This window comes from Canis lupus, chromosome 5 (genome assembly GCF_003254725.2).
Source record: "Canis lupus dingo isolate Sandy chromosome 5, ASM325472v2, whole genome shotgun sequence".
NCBI lineage: Eukaryota > Metazoa > Chordata > Mammalia > Carnivora > Canidae > Canis > Canis lupus.
In genome coordinates, this window is record NC_064247.1 from 17,706,609 (window position 1) to 17,731,649 (window position 25,041).

The following is a 25,041-nucleotide window of genomic DNA, read 5'->3' on the forward strand; positions in this document are numbered from 1 at the left end:
AGAGAGGATGAAATCAGGCATCTCCTCCAGCATCCCTTCTACCTCTGAGAGGCTATAGCTATAACTTTTTTTTTAAGATTTTATTTATTTATTCATGGCAGAGAGAGAGAGAGAGAGAGAGAAGTAGGCTCCATGCAGGGAACCCAACGTGGGACTCGATCCCAGGTCTCCAGGATCACACCCCAGGCTGAAGGTGGCGCTAAACCGCTGAGCCACCAGGGCTGCCCTAGCTATAACTTTTATCCAAAGACAAGAGCACCTGGTTTAGGAAGTGACCCTCCAAAACTCTAAAGGTGCTTTCCATTACAGCAATAAACCCCTTTCCTATTCTTACTCATCCCCAATGCAATATCTCTCATAAAGTGTGGACTCTGTTGGTCTGGATGTTGTGGATGCCGTCTTCTGAGTTAGGATTTGGTCTAGCAGGAGACGTGCATGGCTGTGGTGGCAGGTGGACATGGGTCCAAATCTTGACTCTGTAACTCATTTGCTACACGACTCTGGAACAACCACTCTATCCCTCTCACCCTCAGCTGTTCCATATGTAAAGTGGAAGCTGAGACGTTTTACCTCCCTTTTGTCCTTCTGCCACCCTAGAAAACCTCCATCAGGACAAGCTACTGTTTATGAACTACATGGTGTGGCTGCGGTACCGAAACTCTTGGTCAGGTATCTTGTCACCTTTCACCTTGTTCAGTTGTTTTACTGCTTTCTCTTCCCCACCTGCCATGAGCCAGCTAATAATGGTAGCAACAGAGTAATAATTCATCTGAAGCCAACCCAAGGTAACACACCTGCTCAGAGATCACCTGGGTTCATTTTTGGCAAGAGTCCCCAGATACTTCAGTCCGAGGGAATGTGGTTACAAGTATTAGTGAGTCAGAGGAGGTCTATGTCAACACTAGGAGCTCACGGAGGAGGAGGTGACTGTTCCCAAAGCATTTAGCACAATGCCTGGTGCATGGCAGACATAATGGCATCTGCTGGTGTTCCTATTCTTCTTCTTATACTTGTGCTGTTAAAGGATTCCACAGGATCCCAGCCCTATCCCACCCCCACCACCAAGTGAACTCAGTGTTTGGTTTCAACAAGACTACTGTAGGTTATTTTGTTGGCAGGAGGCAGAGAAAAGGAAGGACAGATGGATGGATTGGCAAGATGTCTTCTCTTCTTTTCTTCTGTGTGGCGGCTCTAGGGATCCCTTCCTTTCCCCATGGAAAACAGGGGTCTCTGGTGCGGGTACCCTGGCTCCCCACACCTAGACTGTCAAAGGCCCCTGTGGCCAGAGAGCAGGCCTCTGCCCTTTTGTTTCCACTGGTCAAGAAAGGGCCACTTTTACCTTATCCGCTCAAGTCACTACAAAGATGACTGCCTACCGCTCATGATGTCTCTATGCTAGAACTGTCCCCCAGACCCAGGCCAGATGCAGGAGGAGCCCTATCAAATATTTCAGAGAGATCCTCCCTGCTCTGATTCCCTCTTCCCGGGTGGCTGGAGGGGAGCAGGCCGGGCACACAGGCCCTCAGCAGGGTATAATAGCAGATCTGTGCATTGCATGCGGTTCCCAGCACATTTGTTTGATCCGTGTCCAGGTTCTCTTAGACATTTGCTTCTAAGCCGACAGCTGAACATAAAAGCAGTCCCAAGTGGCTGTTTTCAGGTCTTCAACACTGGTTAGCCACAGTTGGGAAATCTTCTTCCTGGGGCCCCTAAGTGAATTATCACATGTTATCAAGTCAGAGCTTCGGGGTGGCCAAGCCGTAGCTCTGCTGCTCCTCCTCTGATGATCCATCACCCACTGAGTGGGTTATTAAGACATTCTCTGCCTGGGAGTGTGCATCAATCTGTGGTTCCGCTGTCCTTGGTGGGGGGGCACTGTTGCGGGGTGCCTGGCAATTCCATCCCCCTGGACATTGGAGCCACACACTGCACCAGTCCCTCGGAACCTGTATCTGATCACCAATCCCACCTCCAGCCCATACTTCCTTCTGACATCACCCCTGCACCCATGCAAGCCATGCAAGGGACGACTTCTTCCAACCCTGGCCCTCCCAGAGCACGCAACACCTGTTCCGACCCACAGTGCTCATGTTCAGGGACAGATCCACCAGCCCCTCCTCGCCCCTCTGCATCCAGGTCATCCCTGCTGCCCTCAGCCTCTGGGCCGTGTGGAGGATTAGATTGCACATGAATAAGCAATATTCACTTGGCTCTGAAAGCCCAGAGTAAATCCCTTGAGCTGCTGTACAGGAGCAGCGCAATATTTCCCATCTTCTCCTCCCTCCATTGCTTCCCTCAGCTCCTATTTCATTTGAAGGTCTTTTTTTTTTTTTTTCTTGGTGTGTATTTGAAGGTGGGTGACTATATTAGAACAACACCATCAAAACATAGCATTTAGAGCAGAAAAACAGATCCCTGGGAACAGTCACTTGATGAACAATGAGAAAAGCTACTTGAGGAGTATATCCCCCTAACCCCATCCCATCTTGCATCTCCCTCCCCTAGAAAGAGGGGCATCAGTCCTTTGCTCCCCACACAAGCTCCCTGGCCTGCTGGCCACCAACCCCACCTGTGGAAGGAAAAGCCATGCAGAGGCATCATGGGGGCCACGCACTCTGTGAAGAGCTTCCCCTTCAGAAAGCTCTGGAGAGGCGATGCACCCCTGATGTGGGATGTCTTGGTCCGCTCAGGCTGCTTTAACAAAATGGGGGGCTTAACCAACAGACATTACTTTCTCATAGATTTGGAGACTGGGAGTCCAAGATCAAAGTGTGGGCAGGTTCAGTTCCTAGTGAGAACCCACCTCCTGGCATAGGCGAGATGGCCACCTCCTTGCTGTGCGGTCACAGGGCCTTTTCCGGGTGCCTGTGGTGGAGAGGGCAAGATCTCTCAGTCTCTCTCTTCTCACAAGGGCACTGATCCCATCAGGAGGGTCTCACCCTTCTGACCTCATCGAAACTTCCCTCCTCTAAAGAGCATCACACTAGGGGGTGGGTAGAGAGCTTCAACAGATGGATCCTGCAGAGGACACGAACACCAGCCCACAACACAGGGAAGGGGACTGGCCTTTTCACCCAACTAGCTCGCAGTGGGTATCCCACACACCCTGTAGGAGTGAAATCCTGTCCCACCACGTCTCAGTGGTGTGTCCTTAGGTAAGTCGCGTCATGGCTCTATGCCTCATTTCCCACACCTGTCTGCTGGGAAATAATAACGCTCTTCATAAATGTCAAGATGTGTACCTGACCCACACTAGGAAACACGAATGATTTTTATCCTCATTTCATGCTTCCCCCTGCACTCCAGACACCAGGCCAAATGCCCATGGTTATGCCCAGCAGTGGCAAAAGGGGCTGTTTGAGAGACAACATTTATTTTGTTGTCTTGGATGAAGGAGCACCCACTCCCCCTTCTCAATGATTCCTCCCCAGGCCTGGGAAGTGCCTGGTAAACCCACTGGCCTCCAGCACATGGCAGGTGCTCCATCTACCTCAGGAGAAGAACGGGATGGGGAAGCGAGGCAAAAAAAAATGGGAAGAAAGAAAGGAAAGACAGAGAAGGAAGGAAGAGGAGAGTCAAGGAGGGAGACCTCTGAAGAGCTCACCTCAGATGCAGGAGGAGCAAAACTGAGCTCACGGTAGGCTCCCCCTTAGCCGCCCCCCCCCCAACCACAGTTCGCTTCCCCTCCTCACTTCCCTGTTTCGTCAGTGATATTATCATTTTCTATTGTCTGAGGCTAAAATCTCAGGCCCTTCCAACTCTCGCCTCTCCCTTGGTTCCCCTTATGCAGCCAACCACTGACTCATGGTCACTCTCCGTGTTTCTCAGACATATTGTTTTCCTTTTCTGGCTACTCTCGTGTTCGTGGCTTCACCACTTCCCCTCCCCGTCATCTTCCTGCCTCTAATCTGTTCCCCCACAGCCCATTCTGCTCAATGGTTCCAGATTAATCTCATTAAAGCACCATTCCCATTATATTATTCTGTTTCCAAACTTGATGGTGGTTTTCCTTTCCCTTGGACCCCTATGCCATTCCAGCCTCTACTTCTCTTCTGTACAGAGATCTCCTTCCAGAGGGATTTATTCTTCTCCTTGCCCAGGATGAGGAATTTTAGTGACTTGCTAGGCCTGTGCCATCTGAAGCAGCCACATGCAGCTATCAAGCACTGAATACGTGGCCAATGCTGCCAAGGAACTGAATGTTTAAAATATTATTTAATTTAAATTAAAAAGCAGAAGCAATGTAAAGAATTTCTGCATTAGATACACCTTTATTTTTTTGATTGAACCACACTTCGCTTTAGCCATGGTGTTCCATAAGATATTATTGTTGTACTGTGGCATGAGTATTGGAAAAATGAATCATTTCTAGTATTAAGGACACATCACGGATCACGTAGGAGTCAATGGATTGATCCAGTTTGAAGGATTTTGTTTCCTGCGTACCTATCTACCACTATAATGTGATTATTTAAATATTTCATGCAAACAGCATGAGTTACAGTGGTGCCTGTTCTTTTTTTCTTCTTTTTTTAATGTGCCTACTAAAAAATGTAAAATGCATAGGTGGCTCCCATTATATTTCCATTGAATTGCTCAGTGTTAGCTCTGGGTGGTGATAACGTGCTTCTGGAACTTCACAGTAAGGGAAGCATGAAATGGGTTTCCCAGGAGATGGGTATGGCAACCTTGAGAAGGGGCTGGCATCTAGAAACCAGCAACTCGGGGTTGTACCCTGAACCCCCAGTAAACATTGCAGATGGTGGTAGAGCTTGTCGAGTAGGACGGGTGTGGCAATCAAACCAACACTAAAGTTGTATCCGGGCTCTGTCTACTTCATGAATGACTCTGGGCCTCAGTCTTCCCATCTGCTAAACTGGACTGTTAAGCATTACTGAGTTAGAGGGTTGTTGGGAAGATTACATAAAATGATGCTCTTAACACAGTACTTGCGGGTAGTGAATGCTCAAAAATGGTTAGCTACTAGGCAATTGGGTTTAATGGAATAGTGGAAGAGGCATATAAAATTACTTCTGTGGAGGCCTGTCTATTCCTCTTTTCTCTGATTCCCAGTCACATGATTGCTACAGAGGATGACCTTCTGACTCACAGAGATGAGGTTCATTGCAGCAATAAAATCAGCTCATAGAGAAGTATTTTTTACCCATCGACTCAGCACAAAATGCATTCTCAAATGTCCATCAACTAACCACAATGACCTGCCCTTGCAAATCCCGTGATCAGCTCTGAGCTCCACCTCCAGCCTCCCTGAGATGGGGTGTAGGGGTGGGAGGAGGTGGGCTCTGCTTCAAGTTAGTTGTTGGGTTTGAAAAAATAACATACAGAATGCCTAGCTATCCTCCCAAAACCTGCCTCCAGGCTCTTTCAAAGTCAACTGAGCCCTCAGGCTAGATGTCACCAGAGCTGTGGTATAAGTGACTCTCCAGAGACATGCCAAGGGAAGCCTCCCCCCGTATTCCCACCTTGCTTTTTGCCAAGTTAAGGGTGTGCTGATCCCTGGCACCATCAGGCAGACAGAAAACTTCTTAGAGGCCTCTCCTGGGCCTCTGCCAGGCGGGTGGAGAGGAAGCAGTTTATAGCTTGAGTCACTGGAGCTCCAGTTCCGTCCAAGCACTTCTGAGCCAAGAAGGGAGACAACAGGGATTTGAGACAACATTGGAAGGAACGAGGAAGCAGAAACAATTCCAAGTTGTCTGCAATGTTCTGGGACTCAGAGCCAAGGGGAGAGCCACAGAGTCTTGGATTAAGGACCTATGGAAGCAGGGAGCAGCTCTTAAGGCAAAGGACAAAGCACCACCACGTTAGGCAAATGACCCCAGACAGGAGTCCGAGGTCTGCTAGTGCCCCTCCCTACCAGGTCTAGTGTGACACTGCCAGCGTCCTGAGGGCTCTGAAAAAAAAGAGAAAGAAGAAAGAAGAAAGAAAAAAGAAGAAAGAAAGAAAGAAAGAAAGAAAGAAAGAAAGAAAGAAAGAAAGAAAGAAAGGAAGGAAGAAGGAAAGAAGGAAAAAGACAGAAAAAAAGAAGAAGAAAGAAAGAAAGAAGAAAGAAAGAAAGAAAGAAGAAAGAAGAAGGAAAGAAGGAAAAAGACAGAAAAAAAAGAAAGAAAGAAGAAAGAAAGAAAGAAAGAAAGAAAGAAAGAAAGAAGAAAGAAAGAAAAAAAGAAAGAAAGAAAGAAAGAAAGAAACTCTGAATACCAGTAAAGTCCTCCATTTCCCAAATCGCGTGTCACCAGGAGCTGTAAAGGAGTCTTGGAGGACAGGAATATCAGGACCCTTACAATTGTGACTGACACTTTTTTAATAAAAGAAAAGAAGGAATTTATTAAAAGGATCCTGAATATTTCCTATAATCAGAGCTAAGACTGACTAATCAAACCGTGGGAAATGCTGAGATGCTACAACAGAACAACTTGGTCCCTTTGCGGGAATTGCTCCCCGCGGCAGAGATTAGGAGTAGCCTCGCCCAACATCCTTTCTCCCTTTCTTCCTTAGTGACAGAACTACGGTTTTATTGGGCAGCGTCGGTCCCCGGCTAAAAGACTACATTTCCCAGCGATCTTTGCAGCTAGGCTTGGCCATGTGACTAAGTTCTGGCCAATGAGAGGTAAGCAGAAGAGTTAGTCCTGAAAACCCAGGGGCAGGGTTTTTGATTGTTTTTGTTGTTGTTTATTTTTTCCTCCCTTGAATCCTTCTTACTGCCTGGCATGCAAATAAGTTCACTAAAACCCCTGCACCTTTATTGGCAGGGGAGACGGAGATGACTGGGGGGGCGGGGGCACTGCGCTGAGGATGGAGACCCTGACTCCATCCAAGGAGTCTGATCCAGATGGGAGACTGACCTCGGAGCTCTCTGGCTGGCCCTGCACTGCCTACTTCTGGGACTTCTTTACATAAGAGGGACACATATGTTTGTTTTATTTAATAACTTTTTTGTTGTTTAGTTTTGTTTCCCTGTGGCATGGGAGGGGGGAAGGGGGTTCAGGTAAATGCAGCAAAGTCTAATCTCAACAGCTACACTGCAGTTAGGATGCTCCCCATTTAGAGCATCTTTAAGCAGAGATGGTCTGCCTAGCTTCCTCAGTTCTTGGCAAAATTCATGGAAAGTACTCAGATTGGCCGAGCCTTATCCTTGGACCAAACAGCTGTGGTCATGGCCACACGACGACCTAAGAAAGGCCAGGAGCTGAGGGGTGACAGTGTGGCTCCCACGCTGGCCGCTGCCTGCAGAGGAAGGGGTGGCAGGTCTCAGATGTCGACAACATCCATGAATCTACTCTAAGAAGGGATGGGTTTCACTTCCCTTATCTCCCCATTCCCGGCACATATCACTGCCATCTATAGTGGTATTTTATTTTGCATAATGCGTTCTATTTGTGCGGCACCTTACAACATGCCAATCATTTCCACAGCTGTTACCTCATTGGATCTTCCCCACAGTTCTGTAAGGCCGTTATGCAATATCCCCATTTTACAGAAGCAAGATTGAGACTGAGAGAAGGTAAGTAACTCACCCAACATCTCACAGCTGGGGAGCATGGGAGCTGGATCTCAAGTCAGGGCACAGCTTCCACCACACGAGCTAACACAGTAGTTATGCGGTTACTGAGCTTCCCTTCCAGAGAGAACTGGGTTCCCGATGACATACCCTTCCTCCTCATCCCTCCTCCCCTTTGCCCCCTATAAAAGACACAGATCTGCAGTCATGACACAAAGGACTGTGCAAGGAAGTCGGAGCCCTGCTGCGGATTCTCCAGGAAAGCTGGCCGTGGTCTTAGCCCAGAAATCTTAGAACCCGGCGGCAAAGCTGTGAGAGCAACAATATCTTTACTGGGACTTTTTTTAAAAAGAGCTTTTGATTAGCCTGAAACATTAGTGTGACTTACTTTCTCAGCTCCGGTAAATATTTAATTATCAAAAATAATGGTGTCCTTTTTTTTTTTTTTTTTTTTTTTTACCTTTTTGAATCTAAATCACAGCGAGAATTTTATTAAGGCTCTCTTGGCAGTGAATGGCATCCTAGTGTGGCATCTTTTAACTGACATCCCTATAATTAGAAGGAATTGTCTTTTCATACCACAAATTTGAACTGGCTAATTACTCAATGAATATTTAGCTTGTTACGTAGGCAAATATTGCATGAAGAGAAGAACTTTACTGAATAAGTATTCAACCCAGAAAACTTCCCAGGAGCCAGTTGTGGCCTATTCTATTTGAGGTCTTCTCCACCACCCCTTACCCCAACTGTCACCCCCACCTCTGCCGTCACACACACACACACACCCCACATTCCGGCATTTCTGGGGGAGAGCCCACAGGATCTTTGGTTGTTGTTTGGATTTTCACATTTTTATTTTGTAGTAAAACATTTCTTAAAATATTTCAAGCATTCAAAAAATTTAAAGGATAGTATGATAAATACCCTTGTGCCTACCTCCTAGCCTAATAAATAAAACATGATCAACATAGTTGGATACCCATGTAGTGCATCCCCTCCCTTGAAACCCCCCTTCCTACCCTGTATTCCTACTGTCTTGCATTTGACCATCTTGAATTTGGTGTTTATATTCCTATGTATTATTCATAAACAGTACATAGTATGGTTTTGCATAGTTTACAGCTTGTATAAGTGGTATCACAGCATATATATTCTTCTGGAACTTGCTTTTTTAGCTCCATGGTGTTTTATAGGATCACCCATGTTGATACATGTAGCTCTACTTCATTTACTTTTATTACTGGAAAGAATTCCATTGGATGAATATTCTACAACGTATTCATTTTCCCGTTGGTGGAAATTTAGGTTGTTTCCTCTTCTCTTTTTTCTTCTTCTTCTTTTTTTTTTTTTTTTTTTTTTGCTATTATAAACAATGCTGCTATGATTCCTCTGGTATATGTCTCTTTATGCACTTATATGCATTTCTCCCAAACATATGCCTGGAGTAGAGTTGCTGGATTGCAGGGAAATGTATCTTCAATTTTACTAAATATTGCCAAAGTTTTGCTGCTTGGGGAACAGATAAAGCACTCAAGAAAAGCTGATGTTTTTAACTGGCTTTTGAAAGATTGTGTCAGCAATCGTTTCCAGTTCTGTCCTGGTGGCTCCAGTCAGTTTCCAGAAGCTTCTGTGGTGTCTGTCCTCTTCCCACAGGATGCTGGTCTAGGTGAGCTGCCCATCAAAGGCCCAAAGCCACGGCCCCTTGAGAAGACTGAGTCATCCTTACCTGCTGCATTTCCAAGCTGGTGTCAGCCCTCACTGACACGCACCACCTCTGTGGATACTGAGGATTCTGGGCTTGTATCTCAGCCTTGGAGGGATTTAGCAGCAACCACGAGGCCTCAGGAAACTCAAAATGGCTCCGGGGGAGGAATATATTGGTTCTACTGCCCTAAGGAAAAAGCTGAGAAGTCAAGGACTTACCCTGTCCAGGGCCTTCAGGATCAATGGAATGAAGGAATCTCTGAAGGGTGAGCAAGCTCTGGCAGGATGGGAATAGGAGAGTGATTTAGGGGGCACAGGTTGGCCTGATTCCAGAAGGTGCTGGGTCATTCCATCATCACATTCCAAGTGGGTTCCTGTGCTTGAGAGCTGGCCTCTTGTCCTCCCGGGTTGGGCTGGGCCAGCATCCAGGAGGCAGGGTGGCACCCTTAATCCCAGGCCAGGACAGCTCTTCCAGGAGGACTGGTTCCTCACTGCTCCAGCACACTACCAGGTCCAAGTCCACCAAAGAACTTGCTCGGGCCCCTGGGGGCTTTGGAGAGCTGAAGGCCAACCCTGAATATGTCTGTCTTCTCTGCACCCTCCAGACCAAGAAGAAAACACCCAGGACAACAGTGGCCTGACTCCAGGGCCTGCCCACGTCAGGTCTCCAGGTTGCTTTGCAGCCTGAAACACTGCCTCCACGTCTGCGACCACGTCACCACGCAGGTCCTGGGACCTCGTCCTTCATCCGACAGCTGGCATAGTCTCTCTGTGGACCCGGTGGCCTCCTGTGTGGCTGCTGCTGCTCGCCAAGCTGGGGAGGCCAAGGCACAGCCTTCGGTAACTGAGCACCCACTTCTGCCCTGAGCTTCTTCCTCGTCCTGTCCCCCGACCAAGGTAGGAACTATGGCTTCTGGCAGGCCCAGGGAGGCTCCAAACAGAAGCCAGGGCCCCAGCCATGCAGCCAATCACAGAGCTGGAATCTGCCATCAGAGTCCCATCTAGAGAGAGAGGAAGGTGCCAGGGTACCAGGGACTAAAGCCCAGGGGGCCGAGGGGAGCCCGATGCTGCAGCCCTGGCTGTGCGGCCCCCACCCGCACTCAGCTCCACAACAACGCCTGAACAAACTTCATCCACTTCGACTTTAAAAAAGAAAACCCAGGAAATAATTACTTCAGTCAGACATTATTTACTTAAGTAATTCTTTACTCAAACGTCTTTAGGCTTTATTTTACTAATACTACATAATTACGTAATTGTGTAATTAGGAAGAAATTAAATGACAAATGTTTGCTGAGAACAAACGAAAAAAAAAATAGATCTTTTATTTCCCCAAGTGTGCTCTCGGCTCGGTGCATTACATCTTCCTCCCCCTCCTCCCAGCTCTGCCCCTGGTCTCCCCAGCTTGCCCCACGGCAGGCGGTCGGGGGTGGAGTTCTAGTAGTTGGGGTACCTGGACAGGTAGCAGCAGGGGAGGGCCTGCCCCTCACCCCCAAGCTGGAGGTGGAACCCAGATGCCTGTCAGGACCACCCTATGGGACGCCTGGGTGGCTCAGTGGTTGAGCATCTGCCTCTGGCTCAGGTCATGATCTTAAGGTCCTGAGATTGGGCTCCCTGCTCAGTGGGGAGCCTGCTTCTCCCTCTCCCTCAGCTTATTGCTCCGTCTGCTTCTGCTCTCTCTCTGTCAAATAAATGAATAAAATCTTTTTAAAAAAGGAAAAAAACAACCGGTGTGTCTCTGCACATAGGCCGGCCTCCCTCCCAGGGTTGGGGGCCAGGAGCCCAGCCTCCTTGGCTCTACCCCTGCTGCCTGGGGGCCCAGGAGATCTATGGGGGCTCCCACCCATGGCAGCCCCAGCCCTAGAGAAGCAGAGAGAAGCAAGCATAGCTGGCCCCAAGGATTATCTTCCTTGAGTAAAGGCCAATTCAGCTCATCCTAGAGGTGCACTCCCAGGGCGGCCAGCTTCCCAGGCTCACAGAGAGGAACGGGGTGTCCACTGGGAAAGAGAGGTGGGGGCACAAGCCACCCACAGTGTCTGCCTTGAATACCTACCTGAGGAGGAGGCCAGGCATGCACTCCGGGAAGGCGCAGCCCCCATGGGGGACCCATTCACACCGACTGCCACACCTCCTCCCCTCCTTCCTTTTTCCGACCTCAGCAGCTGTGGAAGCCAGTGGAGCTTCCCGCAGGTAAAAAAACTCAATCAATCAACCACCCACCCAACACCCATGGAGCGTGTCTTTTGTTCAAAGTCTGAGGGGGACACAAAAAGGCAGGCAGGCCACAGCTCTACTCATTAGCACGTCAGCTCCTAGGAACTTGGCATATAGAGTGCTGCTATTCATAGTAGAAAGTTTCCTAGGCCAGCTTGCCAAGAAAAAAAGAAAACAAAAGTCACGTATAACTGTCCCCAGCATCCAGTACCAAGAAGTAGGAGTCTGAGCTGTGCAAGGGTTGTGGAGGGTCGTGCCCTATCGCCGACACTTCCATGCTGTGTCCCTGGACAACTTACTGATGTTGCTGTGCCACCATTTGCTCATCAGCAAAATGGGCACAACACATACCCTACAGATTAATGTGACCATGAAATGAGTTGATAGCAGTAAGACATCAGAACAGCACCAACTGTTCAATAAGCAATAACCACCGTTGTCAAAGGGAACTAGGAAAACCAGCGCAGGGGGAACAGGAGGGCGCTGTGGGGAAGTTCCCGGCTTGGCGGCCTCTCCCCGCCTTCACCTGCTCTGAGCCAGTGATGACTCATGATCTCTCAGGGCAGGGCCAGCAGAGCGAGAGGCTGGGAAGTGAGGAGAAAAGTATTAAAGGAACTTGGGTCCCGGGGGACAGGCCATGGAGCCTGGAGAGGGACTCCCCAGAGAGGCTCCTACCTGGGACTTCTCGCCTTGGGGGCCAATTGCACAAAAGAATCCCATGCCCCATTCTGGTGTCCTTGCAGAACATACTTTCTGAGATTTTTTTTTTTCCCCTATAAAAACAAGGGGGGGTTGAAGGATTAAAGTCACTTCCTCCAAAGTCTGTATTCATTAGTTTCATAAGAAACAGACAAAAGCCACATATGATCATTGGTGGTGGGTTTTTGGTTATCCGACCAAGGGAAGGAAGTACTTTGCACCAAGACCAAGAAAGTAGGCTCTGGCCAGCACGGGCCAGAGGTGGGACTGGAGGGTTGGGGGATAAGCTACCCTAAACCCTTGGGACTTCAGAAGGAAGAGCCCGAACTAAGCCTTCCCCGCTTCCCAGTCCTCTCCAGACCTTGGGCAAGTCGTGCAAAGTCTCATAAACAGATTAAATCATCCTTCATGAGATTATTCGAAGGATTACATGAAACAAGGCATTTTAAAGCACTTAGCTCAGGGCCCTGGCACGTACAAAGAACCTAATAAATTGTCATTCATTCATTCATTGTCATTATTATTTAATGGAACTGCTCCTGGTCCTACTACCACAAGAATGATCCTGGAGACGATGTCAGATTTGGAAGCCGAGGAAAGAGATGGGTTCCAGGCCGCTGCAGGCAGCAGTGAGGTCTGCAGAGAAGGGAGGGCTGCCCAGGGAGAGAGGGGAGGAAGGGGAAGTCTAAGCAGTTGACGGGGCAGTTCAGAACCCCCAGGGTCATGCTGTTCCCATGTGCTGGCCAGATACAAGAGGCAGTTAGATGAGGCGATTTCTGCACAAGACTAACCTCCACCCAACAGGGAGAAAATTCTACCTATTTCTCTCCAGCATCATCCTTAAAGCTTCTTATTTCTAGGAGCCCCTTTGAGGTCTTTAAATTATAATCCACTGGGGTAAGATTCACTCATTCTCTGTCAGAGGCTAGCCTCAGAGAACTGCATTTTCCAGATTTGCCCGTATTAACATCCGGCAACATCCACTGCCTACATGTCATCCCCCTACTCAGCCATTTCGGCTCCTGCTCATGGGGCTTGACCTGGTCATGTCTATAGGAGGCTAAGCAGGGTTCTTGCTCTGGTCATGATCCAACCCTGAATTTGCATTGAGGTTGGGTGTGGTGTCCTGTCCTCACTCTCCCAGCCCCTGGCTCCCAGCCTGGCCTTTATTTTGCCTTTGCTCCTGCCCCTCATGGTAAGCCAGCTGGCTCCCAGAGGCCTTACCCACCTCCTAACTGAGAAAGGTCCTCCCACCTCACCCTGTGCTCTCTTCCTCCCCAGCCAGCTACAGGCTTGAGCAGCAGAGGGGCCAGGGAAGCCAGAGTGAGGACAGCCGCATCCCTTCACCCGAGGTGCAAATTCAAGTTTAATTCCGAGCCTTGGATATTTATAGTGTCTAACATAGAGGGCTCAGAACCAAGCGTGTGTGAGGGTGAGAGTGTCTGTGCATGACTGCTTGTGTGTGTGTGTGTGTGTGTGGTAGCAGGGAGTCTTCTGATGAGATAGCTGGAGAGTCATCTTTTTTTTTTTTAAAGATTTTATCTATATATTTGACACAGGGTGAGCACAAACGGGGGGAAGGGCAGAGGGTGAGGGAGGAGCAGACTCCCTGCTGAGCAGACAGCCGGATCCCAGGACTCGATCCCAGGACCCTGAGATCATGACCTGAGCCAAAGGCAGACGCTTCACCAACTGAGCCGCCCAGGCGCCCCGAGAGTCATCTTTGTTGGCTCGTCTCCTATCCTTCAAAAAATGAAATTCAGCTCTACTTTGAATGTTCTATAGAACCCACGGCAGCCGGTCAATACTGACCAATGAACGAACTGAGTTTGTGAATCCAGGCTTTTTTCACAAGTTGGGTCCCCAGAGCAGAGGAGGAAACCCTACCCCCCCAGGCTCTCGCTGCTCCCAGGCTCCTCACTGAGCCTTGGCCTTGCCTCCCGCGGCTCCCTGGCTGCGAGCTGGTAGTAATCAGGCGAAGTCTGCAATTACCGAGGGCTCCCTCCTCATCTAACCTTAACAAGGACAGAGGCAGCCGGCACACAGCCTGCCCTCGCCGCCTCCTCCTCCGTGCTGTTTGTTAGCCTCGCAGATTATTATTAGAGGCGCCGTGGAGCTAATCACCTCCCTGGTGGACACCCCGCCTCCCCGTGGCTCTTGCTCCTGCATCGTCTGCGTTTGACCTGACTTCCCAGGGCTCCGGGGCTGTCTGCTGGTGGCTCCCGGGGAGGAGCAGAGGTGAGCCCACCCGGGCAGGGCTGCGGGGACTGACTCCCCCAGGACGGGGACCTCTGCCCTGAGCGCCCCCCAAGGACAGGGACTGGTGAGGTAGAGGAGCAGCGGGGAGAGGAAGGAGGGAGAGGAGAGGGAGGAGGAATTTTGGAGAAGCGCTGCGAGCTAAGACTGCTTGGCGCTTATTCATCTCTGGTAAAGCCCTTGTTAGTACATCCAGAGGGATGCGCCGGGGAAAGGAAGACCAGGCAATGGCAAAGCTCCCCTCCCACAAATCAATGCTGGGTAATGGAGGAGAGTCATTAGCATTTCTCTCCTTCCCCCAAAGACTGCAGAAGAGAAAACAAACTAAGATTCCAGCAGAAGGAATTCAAGTAGCCCAGAGGAAGAACTTCCCCATGGCGTGGAGGCTCTTTTTCCTTGGCTGATCTCCACGCATTCTTCTGCAGCCCAGCTGGTCCTCACCAGCCTTCACCTTGCTCTGCCCCCGCTCAGGCCCTCTCAGTGGCCTCCACTGGGTGGGAGGAGGTACAGACACAGGAGCCTGACATTCAGGCCATGCCTCCCACTTCAGGAAACTCTCTTGGCCTTGTCAGGCTCCCCCCACTCTTCCTGCAAAGCCAGCTCAGGGCAGCTGCAGCTGTGAGCTCGAGCTGTCCTCCTCACCCTGGCCTTGCCTTCCCCTGGCACCCCGGCCTCCGTAGCTGAGCCCCCTCCCTCCCAAGTGCAGTATCACATACAGAATGCTGGACAGACAGACATGATGTACTTAACCCAACGGACAATGTAAGTCCTGGTGCTGGCACTTGCAGGATGTTATAATGAGAGTTTTAGAATAACAAGGAAGAAAAGCAAGACAGGGAATCATGAGTTGCTGGAACTTATTGCCTCATTTCTTCCTTGTGACCACCCCATTGGGCAGGCCTCATGAGTCCCATTTTGCATATTTGCCACCTGAGGTTGAGAGAGGTAAATTACCCAGGGCCATATAGCCCGTGAGAGGCAGAGCTCTGGGATGTGAAATGAGATCTAACCCCAAAGCCTAAATTCCTGCTACAGTGGTCAAAACTCCCTTCGAGGTCAGCCCGGGTGGCTCAGCGGTTTAGTGCCACCTTCGGTCCAGGGCATGATCCTGGAGTCCCAGGATTGAGTCCCACATCAGGCTCCCTGCATGGAGCCTGCTTCTCCCTCTGCCTGTATCTCTGCCTCTCTCTCTGTGTCTCTCATGAATAAATAAATAAAATCCTTACAAAAAAAAAAAAAAAACCCTTTGATGTGAGGTCAGTTTGACCTAGCCTTTAATAAGGACCTTGCACAGGATTTGCAAAAAGGTACAGCAGACAGGATATCACATTTCGTATCACATGCATATCCACACCACCCTTGTGGAAAAATCTTATTTCATTTAGTGATTTCCAGGAGTGAAAGGTATTCCTTAACTTAACAAATGTTCAATAACTAAAGTGAGTGCATACTGTATGCCAGGTTCTGTTTTAGGGGCCTGGAATACAGCAAGTCCCCGAGGCAGTGGAAACAGAGCCCTGCTAGAGGCTCCTTGAGGGCAGAGCCAGGGTTCACCCCAGGGAAATTAGAAGCCCCCCTCGTCTTTCACTTTCTGGATTCTCTTGGGCAAGGAGTTTGTTGGCTTGTCACACATCACCCTTGCAGGTGTGCTTGTGGGTGCACGTACGCGTGTGTGGGCCAGAAAAGCACACGAGGAAGGTGTCCTTCCCACAGGACCACTAGATTTAGCCAGCTGCCTGCAGGCCATCACAAGGCCTGGCCTCTCCCCGGAGAGCCCACCTGGTGCTAATTGTGTGTTGTTCTGCAGATGCAGCTTCTCCACCAAAGTCCTCTCTGTCCAGATGTTGTCATCGGCCAACCCCATCAGGCAGGGCTGGCCTGGGGTCTGGCTCTCGCCTGTCAGACCTGACATCTTCAGTGGATAATGGAACACAAGGATATGAGAGGCAGAGCAGGTGCATGCTAATGAGGAGATCAATTTTAATTATGATTTTAATTAAACACCCGATCCAGTAGGAAATATGACAAGAAGTAGGCTGGGGCTGTGCAACCTGGGAGGAGGGAGGGGTGCAGGGGAGGGAAGGCGCCTCCAGGCCTCCTCAGGATTTAGAAGAAGTAAAGGGCACCGCCGTTGGGAGATACAGGAAAAACCTGTGCAACCTGAAATTGGCACAGAGAAAGCCTTTTCCTCTAACGAGCTCTCAGACATCAAGACTCCCGAAAGAGAACATCTTAGCAGTGAAGAGGCCTCGGAGGTCAACGGACCCTGCCCCTCCATTCACATGGGGAAACTGAGGCCCGAGAGGGTGCACCTTCCTCTCCTCTGTCCCAGGATACACTGTCCATGCCTCCAGCCGAGTACTTACCACACTCCACAACCATTAACTCTTCACAGCCTCCCTAGTTGTTTCTATCAAGTATTTATACAGTCAGAGAGTGGTTTGTACAGTGCCAGTCCTTCCAGGGCGAGGCCACCTCTGCAGAGCTCTCTTTGCACAGCTAGCAAGTAGACGCCAAAGGCGATCGCTGATGTTCCTGGTGATGGTGCCTCCTCTACAGGCAAAGGAGTTGTATATAATAAAGGACCTTCCCCCAACTGCACACTCCACCAATGCTCCGAACGATGTCTGGCACGTAGTGGGCATTCAGGAAATGTGTATACAATGCGTAATCCCATAAGGTCCATAACATTTCATGAGAAGTCAGGAGCAACACCCAGTTAGGCAGTTGTCCTTGACACAGGCTATCAGCTTTTTCCACACTCTCCTGATGGAAGAGAGCAGTGTGCATGGGCTCTGTGCGTGTGCGCATGTGTGTGCACGTGTGTGCTGTGTATGCGGTTGCGGAATAGCGGCTGGTGGGAGGAGGAAACTCAGGGAAATAATTCTGAGGGCCTCTTAATAACACGATTATAGAGTAAAGCAATGGCAGGCTAGGAAGCCACATTAGAGACGGGTGCTGTCCAATAGAAATGTTCCCCGTGACCGCAATATTTCATATCCACGCTTTCCGACACAGTCGCCACTAGCCACGTGGGGTTGTGGAGTATCTGAAATGTGACTGAGGAGCCGAGTTTTTAATTAAATTTTATTTCAGTTAATTCAAATTCAAATAGCCACATGGCGCGAGTGGCTACCATATGAGACAGTACAGCTGTAGGTCATCTACTGAAATTCTATGTCCGGCCCAGGAAACTGAGGCCCGGAAAAGCAGCCTTTGGACATCACCCAAGCTCAGACGCTGGCTTACATGAGCAGCTCATTAAGACTCGATCCTACTATGGCTTTCTGGTACATAAACAGTGCTTGGAAGGGGGATCCACATCCAGAAATGTTAATAGTCCCTACACACGGCCTGAGGACAAAGGCCAAAGATTCTGCTTGAATTAGGAAGAGCTGGAGGCCTGGATAAGCCCTTTGATGATAACCCAAGTACTGTTTCTGCCACTTCCGCCACCACCACCAAGGCCCCAGCACACAGGGACCATCTGATTCTTCCCACCTAGGTAACATGAGGTCTTCCCAGCTTCCTTGCCTGCAGCTAACGTCTTGTCACTGGCGTGAACAGAGAAGCGGAGACTAAAGATGGTGGCAGAAGTTAATTGGGATTAGATGCGCATGTTCCACGGTTAACAGAAGCACAGATGCTCCAGAGCTGCTTCTGAAGCCAGATCACTTTCTAAATACTCTCCCTCCTTCCCCTCGGCTTCCTCCCCACCCCACTACCCCCAGCAATCCACCACCCCAGGTGCTCCGGAGCTATCGATTGGGCTGTTTCTTCTTGCACGTTATGACTCCGTATCAGTTAAACCTTTTCCATAATGAATGAGGTCATTTGTGGGAGGAACAGAGAAAACAGGCACTCCTGACCTCACTCTGACACACCCATCTCCCCTCCTATCTCCTCTGCTGTCTGCTTTGTTCTTTGGGCCAGTGATGGTGGAGGTGAGGTCAAGGTACCCACAAATCGCCCCTTATGGTCAGAACACAAAGAATGCTCCCCGTTGTCAAAACACAGTTCAGGCTCCCAGGTGGGCAGGGATGGAGAAGCAGGGAAAAGCATGGGCAACGAATCCCCAAAGAATTCCCCCAGCCTACCCTCAAGGCCCCTCACTGTTGGGCAATTGAATTCCAAGCTTCAGACGAACTGTGGCTCTCAGACTCTGGCAGCTAGTTCACCAGGAGCGCCTCTCAGAAAAGACGAGTTCAGAATTCTCTGCTCCTTTCAAGTGTGTGAAGGATCAAGAAGGACAGAAATGTAAGCAATTTCCAACTGTGATCCAAACGCCCTTTCCTCTTCATCCCAAATCTGAGTGATTCCCTATCAGCCACGCCCTGTGACTGTCCCCCCTGTCCCAAGAGCCCACTCTCCTATATTCTGGATCCTCCAAGGAGAACAGAGGCAGTTTCAGTGTGGACACAACAGTCCTCCGGGGAGGCAGGGAACCTGCCCGGGCACTGCCCGACAGCTAAAACAGAAATATAAGAGACAGCCTGATGACCTGTGGGTACAGGGGGAGCAGGGCAGGGAGGCAGCCTCAGGAAGCCATCAGCAGGGGGAATGGGCTGGGGAGAGACGGCCTGACCCCACAACCTTGCTGAGCTGGCCCTTCTCACTCCCAGTGGGGTCTCAGTTGCAGAAAGAAATTCTCTTTGAAAGAACTAACGGGGTGGTTTTACAATCCCCAATCAGCGATTCCTTTGGCTCCCTTCTTAAGGAACCCCTTCCAGACAGCCAGCAGTCCTGTCGGAGCCCACCCCTTGCGCCTTCCCCAGGCCATTGCAGCAAAGTCACTGAGCCCCAACTCTGTGCCTCCTCCCTCTTTCCCCTCACTACTGAGGACGTCTTCCCTTGCTGCAACAACGCCTATTTCTCTCTTACCAGGATCCCACCTCAGGAGAACAATGGCTCTGGGTAGTGAAGGAGGAAGAGTGAGGCAGTGGCCGGGGCAGAAATGTAAGCAAAGGAGAGGGTGATGCACATTATGTCCTTTAGTTGGTGATCAGCCTTTTGCCGGACATGGTTTTGTCCTTGGCATCAGTGTGCGTCCTGTAGTGCAGCTTGCACTGGGTGACCTTCATGGTCCCTGAAGGTCGGGGCTGAGCCAGGGCAGAGCTGGATAGCTCCCCCAGCTCACCTGCATCGATTTATTCACTTGGAGATGACTCCGGGCCCCAGACAAGCTCCAGGTGGGCATGCTGGCTACAGATTTCCAGGGCTCCGCATTCAAAGCCAAACAAACCCGAGACACTCAGTGTTATTTTAAACTGCACGCCCACACAGCACTCCTAGGGAGCATCTCCGCTGGGAAGCCAGCGGAGAGGACAAGATCTCAGCCTGACAGCTGAGGGGGACCCACATCCTGCTGCTGACTCTGCACAAACAGGTTTCTTCTCTGCCTCCATCCGCCTGCCCATTCCCATTCTTTGCTGGCAATTAGCGAGCCCGGAGCAACGCACTAGAGCATATTAACACTGCTCACCTCTCCCATCACCCCAGGCCTTTCTGCCCAAGGTCAGCACAGATCCTGCCCACAAGAATCCTCTCCTGGCCCACTCCTTGGGGGTGAGGGAGGTCCAGATAGAGTTACTCCTCTCTCAAATTGAAGATGTTACAATCCAGGCTCAGAGCTTAAGGAAAATGCTGCCATTTAGAGAACAAATCCAGGTGAAGCCTTGGCAGCCTCACCTTTGAGCTCTTCTCACACCTACTGACTGCTGCAAATCCACCAAGCAGCATTTAGTGAACATCTATTATGGAAGAGACATCACAGAGGACTCACGGATGTGTGAGACAAGATTCCTGTCCTCCAGACTTTTTTTGAGGAGACACATCCCCGGCATGGCAGTGGCTACCCAGGTGTGAACCGAACAACTCCTGGGCATGTGGAGCACAGCACATGGCCCTGGGAGTGATGCCCACCACCATGGTACTCACAGCTGGAGGAGGTATACACTAGGCACTACACAAATGGTGGGGGCAGAGGGTGGGGGTTACTGTGGATGAAGGGATGGAGAAGCTTCACCAAAGTCCCGGGACTCGAGGTTAGCTTAGAAGGATCTGGGGTTCATTAAGAGGAGATGGGTGCAGAAGACATTCCAGGAGGGTCAAATCCCATGAGGCAGGGGGTCCGATCAGAAAGGCAAAGAAAATGCTCAGGAGACACTACACAGATGGGAAACCTGTTTGAAAATGTAAGCTGAGGACCAAACCCCACTGAAGAGTCCCAGGCTGATCCCTGTTCTATCAGAGAACCGTGTCCTAGCTCTTCCTACCGAGGAGAGAAGGATCTCGGGTTTGAATTAACGTATAAGCTTCAGACACAGATTTGCGGCAAATGCATCTCCAAATGGATGCCCACCCTCCACCGGCAGCAGAGCTCCCGTCCTGCCTCCCTCCTGAGGACCACTCCTCACCTCTCAGTCGGAGCCTTACACGACCATTTAAGCACTGCAGGAGCAAATGTTCCCATTCCGTGCACTTCCATGCTTTATAGAAGAGCCCCGCCCTTCTTCGTGCCTCCAGACCCCACACATTCCCTGCACCTGTGCCCATCACCTGCACCCATCCTGTCCGCCCACCTCCCATCCCAGTGGAGGGAGAGGCCACTCCTTCTACCTGTGTTGCTGACCCCACTACCTCAACACAACTTCAAGGGCTTGTGGCATTGACTTTGCCCTCGAACTGTCAAATTTTCAACTTCCCCTCTGACTATGCTCTAGAATCCTTCATCTTAAAGTCAAAAATCTTCATAGACCCTATACCCACCTCTACCCTCCTATCTCTCCATTTAGTCTCTTCCCAACCAAGCTGCCCCCAAAAGCTTGTATACAGATGCTTTTCCCTTCTTCTTGTGTCAGCCCACTCCACTGTGTCTGCCACAGCCCCACCCGCCCACCACACACCACACACATCACTGAAAATGCTTTCGCTAAAACCACCCATGACCTCCAGGTCACTAAATCTCACGTACACTCTCCGGTGTCTCCATCCTCTTGCCTCTCTTCAACAGCACCTACCAGTTAACCCTCCCTCCTCCTGAAGGCCTTCTCCCTGTGATTTGTGTGATGTCACATTCTCCTGGTCCTGGTTCACATTTTCCCTAACTCTGTTGCTGTGCTTTTTTGCAGCCTCCTCCTTCCTGAATGAGTGTTATAGACTCCTTATTACTTATCCAATTCTAAGTGCTTTATATTTTTAACTATTTCAATTCTCAAAATAGTCCTGTGATACAGAGGCTGTTTTCTCCATTTGCTAGAGGAGAACATGAAGACACATAGAGCAACTTTCCCCTAGCTTCCTTAGCTAGAAATCTTAGTGAAAGGCAAGATTGAAACAGACATTTTGGGTTGTGTTCTATGCTGTTAATCACTACACGATGCTGTCTCTTTACCTGACTGCATTAATAAGGTTAGGAGAGAACAAACTGCAATAACAACCAACCTGAAGATCTCAGTAGCTTAATATAACAAGCTATTATTTCCATCTTGTGCTCTGGATCCAAGACATCTCTGCAGGGAACGGGTTCCATGCAGTCACTCAGAGACCCATAAAGGCCCCACCAACTTATAGCTGTAGGAAGGAAGGGGAAAGACAGAAAAATCATACGTGGGTGTTCTCATTTTCACTGAACAAGTACTAGGTGGGGAGGGAAACACTGGGGAGTGAATGGCATGTTCGCTGGGGTAGCTATACCTGCAAGAGTCAACTTTTAATGTTGGAGTTTCTCCAGCCTCATCTGGTGTCACTCCATCCTCGTCTGTTCCCATGGCTTTAGGGTCTGTATATGAGACTTCACAGACACATCCCTTCAGCCCAGAGCTTGGCCTCACTGCTGAGCTCCAGTTTCATCTGTGTAACTGCTTACATGACAGCTTTCAAAAGGTATCGACAGCTTCTGAAATTTAACATATTCAAAACAAAACCCCTGGAGTTTTCCCTCATGACAACCTCTCTCCTCCTCCAACCTGTCGCATTTCGACAAGTTCTACCTCCATCCATTTAGCCACTTCTGCCAGAAATCTGGGAATTATTCCTGGCCCCTCCCTCTGCTTCCATATCTGACCCATCACCACATCTGAATGAGCCTATCTTCAAAATAATGGCAGATCTGCCCTGGTATCACTAGCCCTGTCACTCTTAGCAAAGACACCATCATCTCTTGCCTAGACTACTGCCATGGCCTCCTTCTTGTTCTCCAGATGGTTTCTCTGTCTTCTAGAACATTCTCCAAAGTGCAGATCAGATCATGCCACTCCTTCTCCCACTCAGTGGTTGTTCAAGGGGCCACAACCTAGCCCCTGCCCACCTCTCCAGCGAAATCCTGTGCCATGCTCCCCACCATGTACCACATTCCAGCCACACCTGTCTTCTCTGAGGTCCTTGAAGGTGCTTGCTCTTACATGCAGACTTGCAAACATGCCATTCCCTTTCTCTGAAATGCTCATTTCATACCCTTTACCCCACAAAGTCCTTCTTATGCATGGTTCTCTGCCTAAATGTCACTTCCCAAGAGACCGTTCACAAAACCTCCAATATAAACAAGGCCCTCTGGTGTATTGTCTCATCACACCCTACTCTTCTGTTTTGTAGCGCTTACGACAATTTATAATTACATATCTATTTTTGACTTCTTGTTGAATATCTGACTCCTACAGAACCATAAGCTCCATGACAACTATAGTGGAGTATTTGCTTGGTCACCATTGTATCTCCCACTTACAGTATCTGGTATATAATAAGTCACCAGTCAATAAGTATTAAATCCAATGAAAAGATAACTTCTTGGCCCATATGCCTTCCATGAGGAGCGGATGCAGCCTGCAAGAGAACTGGCTTACCATGTGCCCACCATCTTGAACTGTGCCAATGTTTTTATGACCAAGTGACAATGATCTTTTGTTTCTGGGTTTGTTCTACAAAGAACATATGATCTTGACATATGACATACTCTGAGTCACAGACAAACTCAGCAGAGTTGAGGTCTCCTTATTCATTTTTTAAAATGGATTAATCAGGGCACCTGGGTGACTCAGTGGCTGAGCATCTGCCTTTGGTTCAGGTCATGATCCCAGCGTCAATTCTGGGACAACGAATCGAATCAACGAATTCGACGAATCGAATGATCGAATCCTGCCTCAGGCTCCCTGCTTCTCCCTCCACCTATGTCTCTACCTCTCTCTGTGTGTCTCTCATGAATAAATAAAATAAAATTTATTAAAATAAATTAAAATAAAATTTAAAAATAAAATGGATTAATCAATAACCATACTCATGAGTCCACTATACAAGGCCATCCTCAGGCTGACCTATTCTGCTTTCCGACTCCACTGCTACTAAAACCAGTTGCCACCAATGTAGTGGCTTAAAACAACACAAATTTGTTATCTCATAGTTTGGAGTTCAGGAGTCCCAAAGGAGTCTCACTGGGCTGAAATCAAGATGGTGGCAGAGCTGCATTGCTTACTGCAAGCTTTAAGGAACAATCTATTTCCTTGCCTTTCCCAGCTTCTAGAAGTCACTTGCTCCGTTTGACCCCATTTCTCCATCCTCGCAGCCAGCAACATCAGAGGAGTCCTTCTCTCATGCCTTTTCTGCAGTTCTTTCTCTTCTGCCTCACCTTTCCACTTCTATGGACCCTGCCGATTTCACTGGGACCGTCTAGACAAACCGAGGTCATCTTTCATCTCAAGGTCAACTGATCAGCGACCTTGATTCCACATGCAACCCTGTTGCCGTGTAACTCAGCATATTCACAGGTGCCAGGGATTGGGAAGTAGCTAGCCTTGGAGGACCATTATCCTGCCTATCACCTAGCTCACTTCCTTCCACCTGTCACTCCCAACTTCATGTTTTAGCCACAAGCATGGTGAGACGTACAGCACCTGCACCCTGATGTTTATAGCAGCAATGGCCACAATAGACAAACTGTGGAAGGAGCCTCGGTGTCCAACGAAAGATGAATGGATAAAGAAGATGTGGTTTATGTATACAATGGAATATTACTCAATCATTAGAAACGACAAATACCCACCATTTGCTTCAACGTGGATGGAACTGGAGGGTATTATGCTGAGTGAAGTAAGTCAGTCGGAGAAGGACAAACATATGTTCTCATTCATTTGGGGAATATAAATAATAGTGAAAGGGAATATAAGGGAAGGGAGAAGAAATGTGTGAGAAATATCAGAAAGGGAGACAGAACGTAAAGACTGCTAACTCTGGGAAACGAACTGGGGTTGGTAGAAGGGGAGGAGGGCTGGGGGTGGGAGTGAATGGGTGACGGCACTGGGGGTTATTCTGTATGTTAGTAAATTGAACACCAATAAAAAATAAATTAAAAAAAAATAAAGATCCAGGGTTGTAGGAATGGGGATCTGTAGGAAACCATAAGTTACCTCTGAAAGCTCCCCCAATACACTCTGCCTCTTTCACCTCTTCTACGGCGGATCTCTAACTCTCCTGCATTCCCAATTTCCTCACCTGGAAGTGAGGAGGAGGATGCCTGCCTCTCTGAGCTGTTGTGAGGATCAAATGGATTACATGTGGGCAGTGTGTAGAAAGTCAGGAGGATGCATGTAAAAGAGCATGCGCTCTGACTTCAGAAGTCTGGGTTCAGCTTTGATTCCCCACACTCACAAACTTGCATGGTC

The 25,041-nt window shown here is 49.3% G+C and overlaps 2 protein-coding genes across 3 annotated transcripts in view; one reads left to right on the plus strand and one right to left on the minus strand.

Annotated features, from left to right (window-relative positions):
- The window catches only part of LOC125755040 (uncharacterized), a 67,169-nt gene that overhangs the window by 11,698 nt on the left and 30,430 nt on the right, over nt 1–25,041 (minus strand). Inside the window, exon 4 of the mRNA XM_049109717.1 lies at nt 2,804–2,865. Within this exon, the coding sequence (XP_048965674.1) occupies nt 2,804–2,865 (62 nt within the window). The remainder of the gene's footprint in view (nt 1–2,803; nt 2,866–25,041) is intronic.
- On the plus strand, nt 6,143–11,653 carry LOC112671295 (uncharacterized). Of its 2 annotated transcripts, XR_003143527.3 has the most exons (4): nt 6,143–6,625; nt 7,431–7,519; nt 9,170–9,486; nt 9,826–11,648. XR_003143527.3 is itself a non-coding variant. In XM_049109933.1 (2 exons), the coding sequence occupies exons 1-2, from the start codon at nt 8,897–8,899 to the stop codon at nt 10,085–10,087; spliced, it is 852 nt and encodes a 283-aa protein (XP_048965890.1). In that variant the 5' UTR covers nt 7,529–8,896; the 3' UTR covers nt 10,088–11,653. The 2 variants fall into 2 exon arrangements, 1 of the variants encoding a protein (XP_048965890.1); XM_049109933.1 differs by lacking the exons at nt 6,143–6,625; nt 7,431–7,519 and having other exon boundaries at nt 7,529–9,486; nt 9,826–11,653.

Bases quoted from the DNA above. Each gene is read 5' to 3' on its own strand.
- LOC112671295 (XM_049109933.1), top strand. From the start codon at position 8,897: ATGATTCCTCTGGTATATGTCTCTTTATGCACTTATATGCATTTCTCC. The intron at 9,487-9,825 runs GTGAGCAAGCTC...TGCACCCTCCAG, and splicing joins AATGAAGGAATCTCTGAAGG to ACCAAGAAGAAAACACCCAG.